Source organism: Garra rufa, chromosome 17 (assembly GCF_049309525.1).
Source record: "Garra rufa chromosome 17, GarRuf1.0, whole genome shotgun sequence".
NCBI classification, from domain to species: Eukaryota; Metazoa; Chordata; class Actinopteri; order Cypriniformes; family Cyprinidae; genus Garra; species Garra rufa.
This window is the reverse complement of record NC_133377.1, coordinates 13,688,705-13,711,868: the sequence shown is the minus strand read 5'-3', so window position 1 is coordinate 13,711,868 and position 23,164 is coordinate 13,688,705. Positions and strand designations below refer to the sequence as shown.

Genomic DNA, 23,164 nt, shown 5'->3' with positions numbered 1-23,164 from the left:
AGAGGGAGGTGCTAATGTGAGAGGAGGGCTTGTGTCATTTTACCCTCTTAAAAGACTCATTTACCAAAAAGAGCCTGAACCCTCTGGCAGGGATTTAACAAGTGTGTTTGCCATTACTGTGTGGTTCTGTGGAGAGAGTCTGTGCCAGCCCAATGCAGACATGGCCACAGGGTTGGCAGGTGTGTAATTAGGCCACGGTACTGTATGTTCTCTTGATTAACACACTCTCAGCAGCCTGAGGGACAAAGCCCTGACCACTTACATCTGCCACAGTCACAGAAGAGAAAAAACAACCCACAACTACCATGACTCAAAGTGTTTGATCAGATCTGATTTTATTTTATTTTTTGCCTTGGCTTGGCCAAAGAAAAAGCTAAATCAAATTCATGACACATCTTTTGTTTATGTTTTTTTTTTTATGACAAACATTGTGTAACAAGTTTCAGATTGTGAAACAATGTACCAAATGTAGCTACCAGATAAATCTTAACCTGTCAGGCACAGACCCAGTCATATTTTACATCAAAATCAATAGAAAACAAATAAGAAATTGTATTTTTCTTAATAAAAATTACAGTATGATTATGAGAACTGTTATGATTTCTAAAATACTACTTTTAAAGTATTTATATTACTCTTAATTTATAATTATTTAACTAAAAACATTTAATAACAGTTTTTTTTTACAAAAACAAACTCAAAAATATTAAATAGTTGTCTTAATTTTCTTTATAATTTATAATAAATTTTTTTAGGGTAAACTATGATGTAGAAATTAAAAAAGACTATTTTGTTGCCTATTATTAATTAAGAAAACTAAATAACCAAAAAAGGTAACACATTTGATGACACAAATTGTACACACCATATATGAAGCATAAAAAAAGCATTTAGTATGAGATTCTCAGTCATGTTCGGTGGGCTGATTGGTGGAGTTGGCCGTGTGTCGTTGACGTAGCTGAGGCGCGTGGGACAGATCAGGCTCATACATTTGCTCGATGAGAGAGGGGGGAGGCAGGAGGTGGGCCAGACGAGATCCCGCTCTGGGGGAGTCCAAATGAGGAAAGAAGTACCTGTAGGAACAGAGTGTGGAGAAGCCAAACAAACAAAACAAACAAGACACAACAACAACAACACAGAGAGATGATGGAAAAATCGACAGTGAGAAAAAACTTTGAAACAAATAAGGATTAAAAACAAGGTAACAAGGAATGCTTCAGTATTAATGCAATGAAAAGTTAATCAACAGTATATGTGGCATGATTTTAACATAATTAACACAAAAGATCATTTCAGCTCATACTTAAAAATGATCATGTTTTGAAAAAAAAAATGTTTATAGTCATTCTTTTACAATAGAAGCCCAGTTTTGGGGGTAACACATTACAAGTAACTCAAGTTAAGTAATATCACTTTCCAAGTAACTAGTAAAGTAACATATTACTTTTTTAATTGAAAGGAAAATATCTGAGTTACTTTTCCCTCATTTATTGATTAAAAGCTCTCCTGTCCCCATGTTGAGAGAAATTGTAAGATGTTACTTACTCACTCACACAGATACAGTATTCCTCAAAATTAATAAAAATAGTGGCATTCAATGCAAACCTGCAATAATTAAATATGTCAAAGAATACAAATATCCTTTATGTATTTAATCCTATTTTATTAACCGACATAGAATGAAATAGAAGGCCAGGAGATCACCTGAAATCTGTCAGTATTGAGAGAGAAACCCTGCCCCTATCAGTACTAATTGATATCAGCTGCTTTAGTCCTAATTGATGGCCTATAAAGGCTTCTCATTACCCAGAAGGCACACAGGAAAGGCTTCATGATGGGTAAAAGCAAAGAACTCTTTCAAGATCTTCGTAATCTTATTGTTGAAAGGCATTTTGATGAGAATGGTTATAGGTGCATTTCCAGAATGCTGAATGTTCCTGTGAGCACTGTGGGGGCCATTATCCGGAAATGGAAAGAGCATCAGTTTACCATAAACCGGCCACGATCAGGTGCTCCACGTAAGATCCCTGTCTGAGGAGTCCAAAGAATAATCCGGAGAGTTCTCCAAGAGCCAAGGACCACTTCAGGAAGACCTTGCATCAGCAGGTACTGTTGTTTCAAAGAAAACTATAAGCAATGCACTGAACCGCCATGGCATCCATGCACACTCACCACGCAAGACTCCATTGCTGAACAAAAAGCATGTTGAGGCTCGGTTAAAATTTGCGAAACAGCATTTGGAGAAGCCTGTGGATTATTGGGAGACTATAGTATGGTCAGATGAAAGCAAAATTTAACTTTTTGGCAGTCATTCCACACACCATGTTTGGAGAAGAAATGGCACTGCCCACCACCCCAAGAACACCATACCAACAGTTAAGTTTGGGGTGGAAGCATCATGGTTTGGGGCTGCTTTTCAGGAAGGGGTACTGGCAGACTTCATATTATTGAAGGCAGGATGGATGGAGAAATGTACTGGGACATTCTGGATAAAAATCTGCTGCCATCTACCAGAAAGCTGAAAGTGAAAAGAAGGTGGACATTTCAGCAAGACAATGATCCCAAACACAAGTCCAAGGAAACATTGAAGTGGTTTCAAAGAAAGAAAATCAAGTTGCTTGAATGGCCCAGTCAATCACCTGACCTAAATCCCATAGAAAATCTATGGAGAGAACTGAAGATCAAAGTTCATAAAAGAGGCCCAAGGAACCTTCAAGATTTAAAGTCCGTTTGTGTGGAAGAATGGGCCAGAATCACTCCTGAGCAATGCAGACCACTGGTCTCTCCATACAAGAGGCGTCTAGAAGCTGTAATCACCAACAAAGGCTTTTCTACATAGTATTAAATAAAGTGTGTTCAATACTTATTCCCTGTGTCATTTCACTTTATTTATTATGACTCAACTTGTATACTTAAATGTTCTGATTTCTTTGTATGAATTTAATATTTTGCTTGATGGCTACATCTGGTGGAAATTGTGTCAACAGCCCACTTAGAAATACCCTTACTGATAAAAATGCTGATGTGACATACTTATTTTCCCCGCTGTACTAATAAGCAAAAATTACTCAAGATAATCATTTGTTTTCCTTTTTATTGCTGAAGAGTTGACATTTTTTCTTCTGCGGTCTACTGTACAGACGTGAATTTACTTTTCTCTAAGCCTGAGGCTTTTATGAAAAGGCTTTTACATTTGCCAAAAACAAAACTTTTTATATTAAAAACAAACAAGCAAACACTGCCCAGATTAAAAAATAATGCAAAAGTAACACAATGCATTACTTTCCATAAAAAGTAACTAGGGAGTAACTCAATATTGTAATGCATTATTTTAAACTTTCCCCAACACTGTAGACATAAGACATAAGTAAGGGGGGGAAACAAAACCTGACACATTTCTTTTAAGCCAAAGAAAGCAAGAAAATGTAAAGAAACTTTAAACTTAAAGACACTTTAAATCAACATTGGGTGATCATAATGAAATGTAATTTTCTAGAATTTGTATAATTTCATTAACCAAATTTTGGAATGTCAAACACACATGTAAACACACAATTTGTAAGTACGAATAAACAGATAATATGTTAATTATATGCATGCTAATGAGCAACTTGTTAATAATGAATAGCGTTGCTTAATCTGAAGTGTTACTTATAATTTGCATTCACCAAAATTTGTGGTTGGTCTGTAAACTAGATTTCTGTGATGTTATTTTGTTTAAGACTGTCAGTCAAAATGTATTTTTTTACATAAAGCAGAATTTTTTGTGTTTTTATTCCAAAAATGTAAACATTTTGCCAGACCTGTTCATTTGTGATGAACACTTATCAAAACCCTATCCAATATAATTTGGTTATTTAATAAGTACAGTACCAGTCAAAACATTTTAACAGTAAGTTTTTTTTTTTTTTTGCATTTATTTGTTCCGAAGTACAGGGAAAACTGTAAAATTCTGAAATATTTTTACTATTTAAAATAAATGGTTTCTATTTTAATACATTTTAAAAGGTAATTTATTCCTGTGATTTCAAAGCTAAAATTTGAGCATCATTACTCCATTCACATAATCTTTTCACAGAAATCATTCTAATACTCTGATTTGCTGCTCAAAAAAAATGTGAAAACATTTTTCTTTGATGAATATAAAAGTTCAGAAGAACAGAATTTAGCTATCTGAAATAGAAATATTTTGTAATACTATAAATGTCTTTATCATCACTTTTGATCATTTTAAAGCAAGCATTTGAATGGTGTAGTGTATGTTACAAAAGCTTTTTTATTTCAGATGCTGATCTTTGGATCATTCTATTCATCAAAGAATCCTAAAATAAATAAATAAATAAATAAATATATATACAGTTGCAATCGAAATTATTCAACCCCCTTGACATGCAAGACATTTTGTTCCAGATCATTTGTTTTTCTTAAAACAAATCTACAAAGGCATCAGTACAATATTAGATAAAGTATTTTAATACACATTTGAGTTATTCTGAGAACATAAATTGATAAATAATGGAAAAAACAAACAAATTGGCTCTAAACGTTCATGTTCAAAACTATTCAACCCCCAAAAGTAACATTTGGTGCAGAATCTTTTATTATTTAAAACCACCTATAAACGCTGTTTGAAAGTTTTTAGACGCGTTGATCACCTCTCTACTGCAATCTTGGACCATTCCTCAGCTGAAAAAGCTTTTAGATCACGGATAATCTTTGGTTTTCACTTTGCCACTGCTTTCTTCAAATTCGACCAAATATTTTCAATGAGAATTAAATCTGGAGACTGAACAGGCCACTCAAGAACATTCTGTGACTGATCCCTGAACCAAGCACAAGTAGATTTGGATGTTTACTTTGGGATGATTGTCCTGCAGGAAAGTCCATTGATCATCATCTTTGGTCTTTGCACCAAAGGCATCACAATTCTTGGCAAAATGGCCTGATACTTCAAGGAATCCATGGTTTCCTTCATACGCTCATGTTTTCCACTTCATGCTACAGTAAAACACCCCCATAATTGGATCAGCTCACCTCCATGTTTGATCATGGAGATAGTGTTCTTCTGCTCATTAGTTTTCCCTTTTTTGCACCAGACAATCCACTGATCTATACGTTCAAAAAGTTCTAGTTTGGTCACATCACTCCATTAAACATTCTTCCAGAACTCCACAGGTCTATCCAAATTAATTTTAGCATATTCAAGCTGACCTTTTTGTTCTTCTTGATCAAGAATGGTATTCGCCAAGATGCCCCAACATGAAGGCCTTGCCTGTCTTATGCTCATCTTCTACTCTGGAATTAAATATTTTTCCTCCTTTCATCTGGTCATCTCGCAAGTCTTTGGCTGTACATTGCAGGTTTTTCTCAGTTGCTCTGATAGAACATTTTATGAAATTGTGCATTTTTGGTTCAACACCCTCAAAGGTTTTCTGGTACAATACACTTTAAACTAAGGAATAAGGCTTTTAATGTCTTAGAAATCTTCATGTAGCCTTAGACTTTCTAATACAATAAAACTATTTCTTCTCTATAGCTTTTGTGAAAGCTACCATATTTACCATATTTGCTACTCAACTTCAGCACATGCATGGGATAAATGTATAGATGTGTAACATCTCAAGCTGATTCAGATTTTTTGTGTTGTGTTTTAGGATAATTTTGTTCCCTACCACAAAAATAAATGACTTAAAATGGCAGTGTTGAATAGGGGTTGAATAATTCTGACCTAGCTGTGTTATTAAAAAATCCTATAACTAAAACACATTACATTATATATTGACATTGTCACTTTTAATATGCCAGTAAACTGTTGTAGATGCAATTTTTATAAAGTCCTGAAACTTCAGACAAGCTTTTATTTGTAAAGTACTGCAGTCTCTGGGGGGTTGAATAATTTTGATTGCAACTGTATGTATGTATATATATATATATATATATATATATATATATATATATATATATATATATACACATACATATACACACTCAACTTTTTAAATATTGATAATAACAAATGTTTCTTAAACAGTAAACTGGCATTTAATGATTTCTAAAGGATCACGTGACACTGAAGACTGGAGTAATGACGCAGAAAATGTAGCTATGATCAATTAATAAATTACATTTTAAAATATATAACAATAGAAAATTGTTTTTTTTTTTTTAGATATGAAAAATATTTCAATATTGTTCATCACTAAACATTAAAGTTAAGACTAAATCTTTCAAATTAAAACAAATTTGCTAGTTTGGAGGGGAAATGTTGGTTTTTAGCTGTTGATAAAGTTGTATAACAGATAATAATAATAAATATTTAATAAAAAAAAACAGTATTGAATGTTTAAGCCTAAAGTGGCCACTATTTGTCTAAAAAGTATGACGCAACTAGTCTGTCCTTTGAAATGTACAGGGGTCAAGAGCGGGACTGAATCAGGATTTTATTCACTGAAACATTTCAAAAACTCTATTTATATTTATTTTTTAAAAATGTCTTTTCAGACCAACTTTTTCATCTTGCAAGGTCTCCTTGAATGAGAACAAACAATTCAGACAAACCTCAGAGGGAGGTTTTATAACCCCGAACTGAACAAACTTTATTTTACAAAAAGTACACTCACAAAAGTTGCATTGATTTCTAAATCTGCTTAAAGGCTCTCGTTTTGAATTCCCTTTTCAAGTGGCATCACTATAAAAAAAAAAAAAAAAAATTCTGAGTTCCTGTCATAAAGGAGAACGAGCATCTCAAGATCTCCAGTATGTATGGCATTAACGATCAGGTTGCAGCCTTTGAATTATGGTCCACTGCTCATGCACTAACTTTCTGGTGACAGTTTATTAACAGAGATGTCAGATTATTGACTACTAGGATTTAACAGCAAAAATCTGCTTCTTTAAAACAAGCTGTACTGCTACATCATAGAAGAGTAACTGAAGTCTGTTAATTCAGTTAGTCTGATTAATTAAATGCAACGTATCAGTAATTCCAATGGCATATTTGGAGACAGAGCGATTTGAACAGAACTGGGCTGAATGATACGATGTCTCCCTCTACTGTCCACACCACACATTACACGCCAGCAGCTTCAAACCAACAGCACAAATATGTGTAGTGTTCTCTGGAAACAGGAGTTAAAGGAACAGTTCACTGAAAAAAACTAATTTACCCACCTTTATGTTGTTTCAAATGCACATAGGTTCTTTAAAAATTGGCGTTTTTGTGCTTAACAGAGGAAACAATTTGTGATTGTGAATTTTTGATTTTGGATGAACTGTTCCTTTAAATGCAACTACGGTTTATTCACAGTCAATACAAATGTTCACAAATTATGTTTGTAAACTCATGAAAAATGACCTAAATGTATTGAAATAAGTAATACTGCATCACATCACAACAATTAAATGTCAGTATTGATGGGAATCAAGTTTAGTGTCATTTGTAAAACAAAAAATGCTCACTGTAAGGCAAGTACAACTGAACGACACACACAAGCACAGTTACTTAACAGCCACACTAGTGATTGTGTCGTCACCACACGCTTCTATTGGATTAGTAGCTAGACGAGTGTTCAGGTGTCACACCGTGCAGGGCAGGGTCAATGAGGTCTCTGTCCAATCCTGTGCATGTGCATGCAGCAAACAGCCAATCAGCACTTTATGCCGTTAGCCTGGCATCAGCTGAGCTTTTTTTCTGTTAAAAATAAGACAAACAATTATGTACAGACCACAAACTTACAAATGCAAATGCAGACAAGTTAAAAAAAATAAAATAAAACTGCTTCGGTATATCCATATTTAAAACGTAAGAATCAGTTTAATCTATCTTGCGCAGTGGTACGCAGAACTTGCTGCTTTGGGAAGGGGTGTGAGAGTACTGAAACGTTGTCTAAGCTGTTTGCCAATCGCAAAGCAGTAGGACTGCTAACCAATCACAACACATTTCGTTTTTCGGGAGGCGGACCTTCATCAAACACGGAACTAATCGAGCCATTTGTGCCAGACTGGGGAGAAAGCTTTTGTAATAATGTAAGTTATGTGAAAAGCAATGCGTTTTTCGAACCACCAAGCATGACAGCATGTTCTAGAGCACCCCCAAAATAAAATAAAGACTTTGTAAAAGAGCATAATAGGACCCTTTAATAGGGTTGGGTATCATTTGAATTTTCCAATAAGATAAAACATTTAGCTTTTTTTAGTCTTTTGCCTATGGTTTAACTAAAAAAATACCACAGAAAAAAACAACTAGATGAATCTGAATTTCAAACATTAAATTGTTAAAGACAAGTAATAAAACAGGAACAAACTAATCAATTAGCAACAGCATATTCTTTAGGTACCAAATTTCGATACCCAAGGGAAAAATCTTATCAACGTCAGTGAGCTAGAAAACGTGGCATCCTTAACCAGCCCGGATCAAATGCTGGTAATTAGCTGCGGCGAGGCTGCCTTGAAAACCAATAGTTTACGGCGGTTACACCCACTCGCCCAGAGCTTGTCAAATGTGAGGCTGTAATGTACACTACACTTTAAAGCATAGCATAAATTTAAAGCAAACGATATTTAAGTGATCAAAAGTATGGCTAAATTATGCCAATATTGACGGCAGCAGCGTGCGATGCAATATTTGTAAAAAGGTTATCGCGTCCAAGACTGGCAACACGTCAAATACCTGACACATTCTGTCGGATACAATTCTGCCGTCTCAGTCTCAATATAGGCTAGTGTACACATCAGAAGATAACTCAGCGGGAGAGTTGCACTCACGCAGGGGCGTAATTTTCACTGGGGACACGCTTTTCAAAATCCCGTTTGTGTCCTCCCACTTTCAAAAGGTTTTGTTAAAGTAAGCCCTTGTATTGTAGAATGCACACTCAGCACTGCCGAGTTTCGTTTGATCGTTGAAACGAAACCATAAGTAAGACACGCACTCGCATTCAAAAGCAATTTTAATATCCCACGTTTAGAGAGCGACTCCCCAATGCGCGAAAATTAGGCTACATAAAATTTCGAAGCTGTTATTAGTATGTGGGCTATTATTTGTGTAGTTGTCTATAGCTCTGTATCATGGTTGAAAGATTCGGTTTGCTCTTTGAATATTGAAAGGGTAGCCTACTTTGATTATGGCTGCATGTATTGTCTACACGACTAAGAAAGAACCGTGTCGTTTATTTTTTGTTATTTATAATATATTTTGTTATTTATGTAGATTGTTTAAAAGTGCAGTGGTTGCCTCTAATTTAAATGGCTGTACCTATAATAGAGAAAATAAACATCTTGTTCATGTACTCATATTATCATTCATTCTTGTCCCGTAAAATAAATATATTAAAAAGGCTTTCAGAATCAGCCCATTTGCTTGTAAAACATCAGCAATCAAAATCGACCATGAAGAATCAATATCAGTGCAATACTAAAAAAGAAAATGGGTGCTCCTAATTTTTTTTTTTTTTTTTTTTTTTGGTGCTCCTAACTTTTTGAAGTTGGGAACACCAGTGCTACCATGTAAAAAAGTTAATTTCGAGCCCTGGGACATTATCAACCAGGAGCGGGCTTGTCTGTCTCCTGAAAAAGCAGACATGCTAATTTTTCTGAAGAAGAACTGTTGAGTGATTTCAGGTGATCTTAAAAGGTTAGTTCACCAAAAAAAATGAAAATTCTGTCATTAATAACTCACCCTAATGTTGTTCCAAACCCATAAGACCTTTGTTTATCTTCAGAACACAAATGAAGATAATTTGGATTTAATCAAAGAGCTTTCTGATCCTCCTATATTTACTGGATATGCATTTTTCAATGCCCAGAAACCAAAAACAGTCAAAATAAGTCCATGTGATATAAGTGGTTCAATCATAATTATATGAAACTGCGAGAATACTTCTGTGTGCAAAGTAAACAAAAATAACTTTATTCAATGATTTATCTAAGGGAGGATCAGAAAGATCTTGGATTAAACCAAAATATCTTCATTTGTAGATCATTTATGAAAGAATTTTAATTTTTGGGTGAACTAAACCTTTAAGCAGCAGTGAGCCTCAAAAAATACTTCAGTTTGATTGACTTAAAACTGCTTGAACTTTATTAAAACAGTTTGCACTGATATATTGTGTTAACTACACTGTTCATTTTGTGCTTTAGTTCCTTTGTTTATTGGTCTTTGAGATAAGCCTGCTGTGAAAAGTCACAAACAACCTGAAAAAAATAAAACCAAAGTTTCTCTGAGATTATGTGTTATGTAATCTTGTTAAAATATATTTCTTAAAATAAAAGTATCGAAAAAAAGTATCGTTCGGAACCGGTATCGAATTCAGGGTATCGCTGGGTATACCCAGCCCTAGTAAGGTGTGTAGAAAAACTCCCATCTCATTTTCTCAGACAACTTAAAAATCATCCCACAACGCTATTTTACCTTTTTTGTAAACGGCGTTTGACCTTCTTTGAGCATTCACTTTGTAAACACTGGATTGGCATTTCTGCAGCGATGTAGGACGATTTTGACATTGGAGAAAATGGGATGAGACTTTTTCAACATATCCTAACTATATTGAACAGAAATACACAGAATACACATGCACATCGCAGAGCTAGACAAGACGAGCATTTGAGGTTAAAAGTATATAAATTATAAACTTTTTTTTTTTTTTTTTTTAAGAAAATAACCGATCGTTTCGCTAGATTCTTTGCTAGACCCTTATTCCTCAGCTGGGATTGTTTAGAGCTCTTTGAAGCTGCACTGAAACTGCATTTTTAACCTTTAATCCACTGAGCACCATGGAAGTCAGCTATATGGAGAAAAATCCTGGCATGTTTTCCTCAACAAAAAAGAAAAAGAAAAAGTAATTTCTTAGCGATGGAAGAAAGACAGACATGAACATCTTGGATGACATATGGCCCGAGTGAATTATCAGGATTTTTTTTTTTTTTAATTGGAAGTGAAGTAATTATATATTATGTTTTTCCAAGCAAATTTCATTTACATCAGACAAGCATCGTAGGATGACAGAACTTGCTTTTCCACTGTGAATAAATCGCAATCCAAATCAATGAGTGTTAACACTGAGGTGCCATGGGGAATCATTTTTACAGACATCCCAATGAGAAACAATTAGCGTCTGAATAGGGCTTGTGTAATATGTGTCAAAATCTTCCTGGGATGTATTTAAGAGTTGGGAATTTGTGGTTACAATACGTTGCATCCAAATCACTTTGAAGCAAGATGCAGATGCACCTTCTCTACAAAAAAGTTTTGTTTTTACTATATAATGATAAAAAAAAATATTTTAATTTTTATATAATTTTATATAATGAATTTGATGTAAATGTAAAATTACACTTGAATATGTAAGATTTAAATACCATCATATTTTATACATGCAACTTATTGTAAATAAGAATATTTTACATAATTTTTGGCAAAATTATAGTCAACTACAGACGATGGATCCATAGTATGTTCAAGTGATAAATACAGTATTTCCAAAATGACTTGAATGCACTATTATATTTCATCCCTAATCACAGCACTGTCACATACCTGCCAGCAGAAGCGGCTCCAACAACCATCTGAGCGGCTCCAGGGACGCCCACCGCGCTCAGAGCCGCAGTGTGTCCAGAGGAGCCGTTCACTGGGCTGCCGTCTCCTCTCAGGATTCCTGTGCACTTCCAGTTGTCCATGTAATTAGCTGCAAATGACATGAAAAAGTGATTCACAGGACAATTTTCAAATGTGATTTATTGCAAGAAACATAGGTTTGGATATTACTACCATAGTTCACATTATTTTCCCTGTCTGTGCAGTCTTAGTCATCAGAAAAAATAAGTTCTAAATGCTGAAGTTAATATTATTGTTAACACTTCAGAATAGGGAACACATATGTGACCCAGGATCACAAAACCAGCTGTAAGTAGCATGGTTTATTTGTTGCAATAGCCTACAATACATTGTATGGGTCAAAATTAGTTTTCCTTATGCCAAACATCATTAAGATATTCTGTAAATTTCCTACCATAAAAATATTCAAACTTAAAGGATTAGTTCACTTTCATGACAACAATGCACAGATAATGTACTCACCCCCTTGTCATCCAAGATGTCCATGTCTTTCTTTCCTCAGTTGTAAAGAAATTGTGTTTTTTTGAGGAAAACATTTCAGGATTTCTCTCTTTATAATGGATGTGGATGGCGCCCCGGAGTTTGAACTTCCGAAATGCAGTTTAAATGCAGCTTCAAAAGGCTCTAAACGATCTCAGTCGAGGAGGAAGGGTCTTATCTAGCGAAACGATCGGTTATTTTCGAAACAAATTGACAATTTATATACTTTTTAACCTCAAATGTTCGTCTTGTCTCATCTCTGTGCAGTGAATGTGTAGTCAGCATAATCCGGGTCAATGCGGTTAGGGTATGTCTAAAAACTCCCATCTCATTTGTCTTCAATGTCAAAATCGTCCTATAATGCTGTTTTTACCCTTTTTTTGTAAAGGGAGTTCGAGTTTCTTTGTATGTTCACTTTGTAAACACTATGTCGGTACTTTTGCAGCGATCTAAGGTGATTTTTGAAGTTAGGGAAGAAAACGAGATGGGAGTTTTCAGACATACCCTAACTGTTTTTACCTGAATCACACAGAGTTCGCATGCGCTGTGCTGCGCAGAGATGAGACAAGATGAGCATTTGAGGTTAAAAAAAGTATACAAATTGTCAATTTGTTTAGAAAATAACCAATCGTTTCGCTAGATAAGACCCTTCCTCCTCTACTGGGATCATTTAGAGCCTTTTGAAGCTGCATTCAAAGTGCATTTCGGAAGTTCAAACTCCGGGCGCCATCCACATCCATTATAAAGACAGAAATCCTGAAATGTTTTTCTCAAAAAAAAAAAAAAAACGACTGAGGAAAGAAAGACATGGACATCTTGGATGACAAGGGGGTGAGTACATTATCTGTGCATTGTTGTAATGAAAGTGAACTAATCCTTTAACTCCTGATTAGTAATATTCATTGCTAAGAGAACTTCATTTGGACAACCTTAAACGTGATTTTTTTCAGAATTTAGATTTTTTGCACCCTCGGTTTTCAGATTTTCAAATAGTTGTATCTCGGGCCAAATATTGTCCTATTCTAACAAACCATACATCAAAGGAAAGCTTATTTATTCAGCTGATGTCTAAATCCCAATTTTTTAAAAATGGATCCTTAGGACTGGTTTTGTAGTCTAGGGTCACATATTTACTATTAACTAAGAGTTTTTCATGAACAAACTCCTTATTTTCTGCTTATTAATATTTAGTAAATTATCTGTTGTTAAGTTTAGGTGTGGGGTGGATAAAGGGATCTAAAATATGATCAAGCAGAATAAGGCACTAATGTGTGCTTTGTTAGTACTACTAAACAGCTAATATACAAGCTAATAAGCAACTAGTTATTAGTGAGAACTGATCCTTAAAATAAAAGTGTTAGCATATTTTTATTGAAAGATACTAAACCATTTCTCTTTCTAATATTCTATTAAAAATGTCATCATAAAATGCATTTTTTAATAATACTAAAAAGAGATAGAATGTGAAGAGAATATCTGAACAGAGCTCTCATTGCGAATTGTTGTTCAGCCAGCAGGAGGCAGATTGAGCTGAAGGCTGACCTTTCCAGAGCCGCACACAGCCGTCGTCTCCAGAGGAGGCCAGCAGAGTGCTGGTGATGTTCCAGCTCACGCGCCACACCTGAGAGTTATGATTGTCAAACTGAGCCATCACCTGCACCTCGAACTTAGTGGGACCAGAGCTGTTGGCGCTCTCTCTCCTGTCAGAAACACAACACAAATCAACTACACCAACAACATTCCTACAGTCCAAGGAAAACATGTTTACATGTCACACTCAGCACCATGATGTGAGGTTAGTAAGATGTTCTAAATACATGCTGTTCTGCCACATAAGTATGTGGCTGCTAGGATGGTCTGCTTACTAGGGCTGCAAGGTACATTGTAAAATTTGCAACTGAAAATTGCGTGACTATGAAAACATATTTAGGAGCACCATGTGAAACCCACCCAATCAGCATATTTGTATTTGCGCTGAGGGGAACTTCAAAGGTTTCTACGTGTTTTGCAACGTTGAGTAATGTATCACAGACATATCTCACAAATTCTTTCCTTAAAGTGTAGATAGAGTGCAAATAAGAGATTGATTGTGCAATATAGAGAGCTTTGTTGATGTTAATGGATCTTTATGAGATTGCAATGAACTGAAGATGAGTGACAACTTGTAATGATTTTTAAAGGAGTTTGTAAATGAGATACTGATTTAATATAAGTTTAATAAAAAAGAAGCTAATATTAAGTGACTTACACTTTATCATTTACAGTTATTTAAATCATTTAATATTTCTGTATTTAAAACGTTATATTAAAACGCCTCATTAAACATGAAAATATATCTACAAGACACTTTTGTGTTCTTCTCTTCTCTGTAGTACAAATAAAGTTAGCTAATACTGATTTCATTTGATTGGGAAGTTATTCTTTTTCTACTTGTTATTCTGTTATTTAGAAATTTTAAAGTTTTTTTAAATATATATTTTTCAAATTTTACATAAAAGATGACAAACTTTTAATGAAGTTAGAAAAATGCCATTACAAAGTTAAAAACAAAATTACCCTGTAAACCTATAAGGATACATAAATACTATAAGGAGTCAAATACTGTATCACCTTGTAATGGGAGTTTTTGATTATTGATTAGAAGGCACTTCTAAAGTGCACCTAAAAAGAAAAGTAAGCATAAAGCCCTGATAGGGATCTTCAAAAGATGAGCTGAATAGCTCTTTTTGTTGGTAAATAAATCAAAACAAATAACGTAATTTAATTTAATAAAAACAGCAGATTTTTTTTAAAGAGTAAACAGAGCAGAATTTTTTTTTGTTTTGTTTAAATTTTCATATTTTAATTTTAATATTTATTTTAAATAAAGTTTGAAATACTTATTTTAATGCTCTTTTTTTTATACTTATTCGTAATATTATTATTGTTCTGTAAAATGAGCAAATTGCATATTTAATAAATGTTTTTTATAGTTCTAGTCATGAAAAATGTATAATTTGTTTATTTTTAAACAACACGCAGACATTTATTTCAGTGGTTTGCCTGCAATAAATAAATAAATACATACATGAATAACTGTGCTGCAGGTTTCAGAATGAAGCCTAATACAGTCTTTCAGCATTTCAGAGCAGGTCAATTCTCTAGGTTTTCTGGGTGACAACATATTTGTGACCCTTGACCACAAAATCAGTGTTAAGTAGCAAAGGTATATGTGTAAAAATACATTGTATGGGTCAAAATTATAGATTTTTCTTTTATGCCAAAAATCATTAGGATATTAAGATCATGTTCCATGAAGATATTTTTAAATATATCAAAACTTAATTTTGGATTAGTAATATGCACAGCTAAGAACTTTATTTGGACAATATTAAAAGGCAATTTAATCAGTTTTTAGATATTTTGGTAACACTTTACAATAAGGTTCTTTAGTTAACATTAGTTAACCACATTAGTTAACATGAATTAATAATGAACTGCACTTATACAGCATTTATTAATCTTTGTCAATTTTCATTTCAACATTTACTAATACGTTATTAAAATATTGTTAACATTAATTAATGCAGTGTGAACTAACATGAACAAACAATGAACAACTGTATTTCCATTAACTAATGTTAATGAAGATTAGTTAATTCAGTAACAAAATGTATTGCTCATGGTTAGTTCATGTTAGTTAGTACATTAGATAATGTTTAACTAATGAACCTTATTGTAAAGTGTTACCGATATTTTTTCCCCTCAGATTCTAGATTTTCAAAAAGTTGTATCTCTGCCAAATATTGTCATATTTCAACAAACCAAACATCAATGGAAAGCTTATTTATGACCGTTTTTGTGGTCCAGGGTCACATTTAAGATGACCAATCTGACCGCTTACCTCACTTACTACTGAATGTGATTTCCTACTAACCTCAATGGTATGAGTTTGAAAATGCGGACGTCTTTGGTCGCTATCGCCAGCACATGGAAGGATCTCCCCAGATTAGGAGCAAAGGCGATATCATGAACTGGGTCCGTCACTGTCATCAGCGTCTCTGCTTTGGCATACTTCCTGTAAATCAACATAAACCTTTTAGAAACATGCTTCGAACCAATAACAAGCAAAATAGCAACTGATGCATGGAGTGAAGCTCATACCTTGTATTTTCATTATACTCGTAGATCTGCACTTTGCCACTGTATGTGACGTTGCTGTCGTCACTGCCCACAGCTATCATTGGAGGATGAGCTCGAGAACTAAACAGCAGAACAAACAGCTGTTACAATCAGGAATACTCCCTTCATATTGATATGTGATTGTGTAGATGGCGTTCAGACCTGGAGGGGTTCCAGGAGATGCAGGAGCAGGAGAGCTTGCAGGAGATCTCGTGCTGCAGTGACCACTGGCTGAGGTTCATCACGTCAGGGGCCTCATAGATGCGCACCACGCCGTCTGCAGAGCAGGTGGTCAGCATCAGGCCCATGTGCTTCGGCGCAAACTTCACATCTGTCACTGACGTCCGACTGTCCACCAGTGTGGTCCTCTTGATCTGTACAAGCACAACAGAAATTTACAGAGTAATGACAGGGCACATACTTTGCACATAAAATGTATTGATTTTTACTAGGGCTGCCCTCGACTAAAGATTTTTTCTAGACGACTAGTAGTCATTCATTTTAAACAAATATCGGACTAATCGCACAATTATTAACAAACCGTTTACATCATAATAATGAAACTTTAATTGCCTTCATAGCTTAATTAGCACTCAAGCGCACGCATAAAGTTTGCCACAGCACACCGTCAGAAGTACTGATTATGAATGTGTCAGGAAAAAAAGTAAGGAGGCTGCATTGACATTTTAATAATGTATTGATAAACTAGTGCTTTCTTTGGCTTAAGAGATGAAGTCTGACTGGTCAACTCTGCAGTGGTGGCTCTCTATAGATATATAGATATATTTTCATTTTTGTAAGGCAAGTATACATATGTGACCCTGGACCACAAAACCAGTCTTAAGTCGCTGGGGTATATTTGTAGCAATAGCCAAACATACATTGTATGGGTCAAAATTATTGATTTTTCTTTTATGTCAAAAATCATTAGGAAATTAAGTAAAGATCATGTTACATTAAGATTATTTTGTAAAATTCCTACTGTAAACCTATCAAAATGTAATTGATTAGTAATATGCATTGTTAAGAACTTAATTTGGAGAAGTTCAAAGGTGATTTTCTCAGTATTTTGATTTTTTTGCACTCTTAGATTCCAGATTTTCAAATAGATGTATCTCGGTCAAATATTGTCCTATCCTAACAAACTATACATCAATAGAAAGCTTATATATTGAGCTTATTTATTGTATATCTCACATCTTCTTTTGTAAAATTTAACCTTATGACTGGTTTTGTGGTCCAGGGTCACATATAAGTACAGAGAACGAGACGGCAGAAAGCGCATCCTGTTTGCTTTTGTTATTTTACAAAAGCACAATGTTTTATTATTCTGTGAGCACACAAATAAGGAGTTTTTACAGATTTGAAAGATTTATTACTTTTATCTGTATGACCAAAAATGACTGGGTATTTAAAGAGGAAGTGACTGCACCAGTGCCTCCATCTGTTATGCAGTGAGTGCATTCCTATTCAGCTTCCACACTCCACACAGACACTTGAATAGCACATATTTTTCTAGGTAACATTAGATTGAGCAGCCATGTAAAGTTGCTACTATTTGCGTACTTCAGATAATAAGCCATATTCGTGGTCGATGAATATTCACAAGCATTTGGATGTCCTGCCTGATATTACCACATCACACAAAATGCATGTTATTTTTTATTTCGTACTGACCTGAATAAGATATTTCACATAAAAGACGTTTACATATAGTCCACAAGAGAAATTAATATGAAGCTATTAAAGAAGGTTCAAACGCTCACTGATGCTCCAGTAGGAAACACTATGCATTAAGAGCCAGGGGTGAAAACTTTTGAACATAATGAAGGTGTACACATTTCTCTTAATCAGGGTTTCTGCAAATTTAAGACTTTTTAAGACCTTTTTAATACCACCTTATATGAAATTTAAGACCTAAACTTGTTATGGAAATAGATATTATATTACATGCATACATGTAATATTTAATGTAAAAAGTAAACAATTTCATGGCTGTCATAAATTAAATTTATTACTACGATATACAGTGAACTTTTCATATCAGCAGATACTATTCCACACAAAATCTCTCCATAAAAGTACCACTAGAAATAAACTACCAGCAGGTGGCAATAGTCACTTCATGAGCGAGTTATTTCAACTGATTCGAGCAAAACGCTGAATCATAGCAAAACGTTGCTAGGAGAATGCTTCTGCAGCGATCCTTGTTTGGAAGTATTTTCGTTGGTGAAACAGAACAAAACAGTGAAAATATTTTGTCTAATATGTAAGTAACTACTTGACTAACTACTTGTTTATTGAGCTAAAATTAATGTAACATTGGCAATCGTGAGAATTTTCAGCAAAAAGCTCACTTGGTATATTACTGAACTATATCATGTTATAAATAAACTATACATTTTAAATTTTTACCTCAGTGTGTTTCTTTAGAGTGCTGTTACATTCATTTGTTTTAAAGTATGTCACAAATTGACCAGAAATACACACATATCCATTATCAATTTCTGTTTACGTTGAATGTATTAAAATATTAATATTTCTTTTGCCTTTCGATGCTTCGCTAGTTGTTTTTGTCACTTCAGTTTTAATCAGGTGGTTTGTTCGGTCCGGCAAGTAAAAAAACTACTTTTTAAAAGTATCTCGAAGGCTGGTGGTCAGCTAGCTCGACCTATATTTATTATTATTATTGAGAACATTACATACAGAAAAAGGTAGTTTGACCTGTATTCTGCTACTGCGACTCTGTCTGAAGACGCAGTAACTTCCACAGAGGGAGAAAAAAAAAAAAAAAAATCTACAGTTGTTAGCAACTGGCCTTAGCCAAGCCCTATATTCAGTTTTTTCAAGCTAAGTATCGTTAACTTGCACTTCCCCATAACTAAAAAGTTAAATCCATTTAACTTCTGCGGTACAATCCGAGAGAGACTCGCATCAATAACAGAAAGCTGATTGGCTATTGCATGTTGGTCTCATTTGTAGTTTAAATACAGCAAATTATATTTGGAATAGTGAAATAAAGAACTACAACACCACGGAAACAACAGAAAGAGAATTTAAATGAGCATTAGAGGTAGCGTTACATGGACATTGGAAAAATAAGACCTGTGTAAAATTATTTAAGACCTAGAACAGCGAATTTAAGACTTTTTAAGGCCTAAAATTTCGATTTTTAAATTTTAGACTTTTTAAGACTTTTTTAAGACTTTTTAAGACTATTAACCCTGTTAATTTGCCTAAATATATTTTCATTTAGTACTGCCCTTCAGAAGCTAAAAAAGATACTAAGAACATGTTTTTCCCAGAAGAGAAAATAAGTTAAATTTTCTGATATTCAAATTCAATACGTTTTTTACCCCCACTCTTATTGCATTGTTTTTCCTTCTGAAGCATCAGTGAGTGTTTGAACCTAGGGCTGTCGCGGTTAAGGAACTTCCCTTGCGGTAATTTTGAGTGGCTCAGTAGCGCGGTATGCGGTATTACCGCCATATAAATATATATACATACATATATATATATATAAAATTGTGTGTAGGCTGTTACAATGTAAGGTCATATTCAGAAATCAATAAACCGAAACCAAATCGCGTTGATACATGAAGTGAAGTAAACAGTTCTTACATAGAAACCTAGCCAGAAAGAAATTCAAATTTTTAAGAAAAATGTCAGACATACTTAGGGGCTTTTCATCTGAAATCTTCGTATATATAACAGTTAGCGCGCACCCTCGAGTCTGACTGGACAAGAGACTTTCTGTCAGTATTTCACCTGCGTGTTCTAGACGAGCTGTCAGTCAGTGCAGTTTCATTGTTACGCCACAAGATGGGGGCAAGAGACTATCTTTGAGTAACCGTTCATTCAACTACACGTTCAAAAACGCTTATTTATTCAAAGAGAGACGTAATGAAACACGATGTTGAAATCATTTTAACTTTAATCGCCACTTTTAAAGGCTCAGCTGACCAGCAGAGCATCGATGTTAAGACAGAGATTTCACTTTCCTTGGACATGACAAGCTAGTTTCACTTACATACCTGACTCGATCTGTAAAACAGACGCAGGTAATCGCACAAGCTCAGATCTCTCTCTCATTCGCTGTCTGTTTAGGCTTGTTAAGTGCATATCTACTGAGCCTCATAATAAACACATTATGTTATCATTACTAACTTATTACTAATTTAATATTCAGCACACAGGCATTAAGTGAGAAGGGCAAATCCTTAGGAAAAAAGAAAACAGGCAAATATCGCGGTTGCTGCGGTTGTTGCATTCCTCTGCGGTTATGCACGTTAATAGCGCGGTATTGCGATATTGCGGTTATCACGACAGCCCTATTTGAACCTTCTGTAATAGTTGCATATGAGTCCCTCAGTTGTCCTCAGTGTCAAAAGATGGGTCTCAAAATCACACAGTCATTGATGGAAAGGGTTCAAACACACAAAAATGCTGCAACACGGTAAAAACAACACGGTATTAAGAATCAAGTGTATGTAATCTTTTGAACGGGGCCATATTTCATAAATTCAACTATTATTTTCTCTTGTGGACTATATGTAAATGGTTCAGGTCAGTACTAATTAACAATAACATGCATTTTGTATGATCCCCCTTATTTTGGTAAAATAATTAACATTTTGCAGATTCTGCAAGGTGTATGTAAACTTTTTGACCTCAACTGTATAATCCCAGTCAGAGCTATTAGGCAATTTCTAATTAGAGTAAAAAAAATAAATTAACTTAGATATTCTTAAAATTGTATAGCCTTTATGTTGTAGTTGTTTCCTGCAGTATCAAAAATGGTATTATCACTATTTTTCAGGGTATTATATAGAAGTTAGAAATTCCAATATTGTGAAAACAGTAAATAATAAATTTTATATACCCAGTGACTTTGTCCACGTTGTTTGTCATTGGATTCTCCGACGATCTCCTCCCATACAGCTGCAGTCCGGTCAAAGGAGCAAGACGCCAACACCTGACCAAACTCAGGATGAGCCCATGTCACCCTCCATACGGATCCACTGTGAGTCTACATCAAACAGACATTTAAAAGATTGTCCTTTTTATTCGTCCATTAAGGTGTATTTAATTTATATTACTGATCATTTTAACATTTTGTTTCATTTTTATTTAATATAGTCATGTACACACAAAATTTTTAATTACCTAAATGTACATGCACCTATTGCACCCCACATTTTAAATTCTAAGGCTATGCAGTGTTTAAATGGAGATTTACACCCAAAGAACATAACAAAAATAACTCATACCTTCCAGCTAGCAGTACAGTGCCACTCTCCATCGTCACCTTTGTCCCAGACCTAGTTTAAAAAAGAAAAAATGCCAGAATGTTTGTTGAACAATTTGCCAAATAATCTAAAGAACCACAAGACACCAAGTATTGTATCTTAACCCTGCTGAAAAAAACAGCATATGCTGGTTAGGTATGTTTTGATGCTGGTTTAGCTGTTTTTTTTGCTGGTCCTTTTGCTGGTTTATGCTGGTTTATACTGGTCCTTTTGCTGGTTTATGCTGGTCTTTTTGCTGGTCCTTTTGCTGGTTTATGCTGGTTTATACTGGTCCATTTGCTGGTCTTTTTGCTGGTTTATGCCGGTCCATTTGCTGGTTTATGCTGGTCCTTTTGCTGGTTTATGCCGGTCCATTTGCTTGTTTATGCTGGTCTTTTTGCTGGTCAAAGACCAGCATAAACCAGCAAAGGACCAGCGTAAACCAGCATCCCAGCACCAAAACATACCTAACCAGCATATGCTGTTTTTTTCGGCAGGGAAAGACTCTTAGACTTTCTACTTATAAAAGGGTCTCTGCCAATGTCTCAAAACCTATTGAACTGTCCTAATAGACATGTATTTAGGTGTCACAGGATTTTGAAAACTGTCTAGGTAGGCACAGGAGCTCACTGAAGGGTTATGAACACAACTTCTAATATATACTGTGCAGTAAAACTGAAATTCAGTGTGCAGTGAAATAGTTTTCTTGCCTTGACGCTCTGATCACTGGAGCAGGTCGCCATCCTCCGACCATGAAAGTCATAAGAAACATCGTGTATCAAATCTTTATGATCCGCTGCGATGCTCTTCGCCACGAACATCTTCTAAACTACTTCTTGATTAAGAAAATATCTCACACAATTCAGTTAATAAAATAGCAGAGGGTTGTTTAGTCAAACTTCAGCAGAAATGTTGAACATCACCGGTGCCATGTTTCTTTACTGAAGTCGTTGCTCGCTGCTTTATTGCAGATGAAAGCATTTGAGAGCTGATTACTGCCACCTACTGCACGAGCGGAGTTACTGCTGCCACTAATAATGACAACTGAGCTGCGAATAAACATCAAATGCACATCAAATGACTACAAAAATGTATTCTAGATTAGAAGATTACAATTTCTCATTAATCTCAAACAGGCCTTATGAAAAATATACATATATTAGTAACAATATTTGTCTTATTTCTTACCTTTGAAACCCATCGTGGTGTACCCGTATGTTTTTAATCGTTTGGTATCTTAGGGCCTTGTCAAGATCTTGGTGGAGGCCTTTGGAATTAGACTGAGTTTCTGTCAACACGTGTGCCAAAAGGTTGTCTGATTTCCCCCTTCCTGTTTTTATTAGTTGCTGAACTTCTTTCTTTTCAAATTTTCAACAATCAAAGCATTATGGCTTCCAAAATATTTGCTAGAGAAGTCAAAAATTCTCAGTTGGCAGGCAAGACTGCATTATTTCTAAAAGATTAAAAAAATCTGTATTGTATTTCTAAATGTACTGAATCTTCTGGTCTTAGGCTAAATCTTCACAAATGTGAAATTTTATTCATACACAATTCTATAGACTTGAACATATACCATTAAAAGTTTTACAAACCAGTTAAATAGTTAAGTAACTTAGTTAATATTTCT

General features: G+C 34.7%; 1 protein-coding gene across 2 annotated transcripts; it reads right to left on the bottom strand.

Moving 5' to 3' along the window:
- Positions 1–376: 376 nt before the first annotated feature.
- seh1l (SEH1-like (S. cerevisiae)) lies at positions 377–22,491 on the bottom strand. Of its 2 annotated transcripts, none has more exons than XM_073822153.1 (9): positions 22,248–22,491; positions 21,520–21,570; positions 21,132–21,278; positions 16,412–16,623; positions 16,232–16,330; positions 16,005–16,145; positions 13,631–13,788; positions 11,531–11,678; positions 377–1,073 (listed from the first exon to the last, which is right to left on the bottom strand). In XM_073822153.1, the coding sequence occupies exons 1-9, from the start codon at positions 22,356–22,358 to the stop codon at positions 905–907; spliced, it is 1,236 nt and encodes a 411-aa protein (XP_073678254.1). In that variant the 5' UTR covers positions 22,359–22,491; the 3' UTR covers positions 377–904. The 2 variants fall into 2 exon arrangements, with proteins under 2 accessions (XP_073678254.1, XP_073678255.1); XM_073822154.1 differs by lacking the exon at positions 377–1,073 and adding an exon at positions 3,077–7,690.
- Between the last annotated feature and the right edge of the window lie 673 nt (positions 22,492–23,164).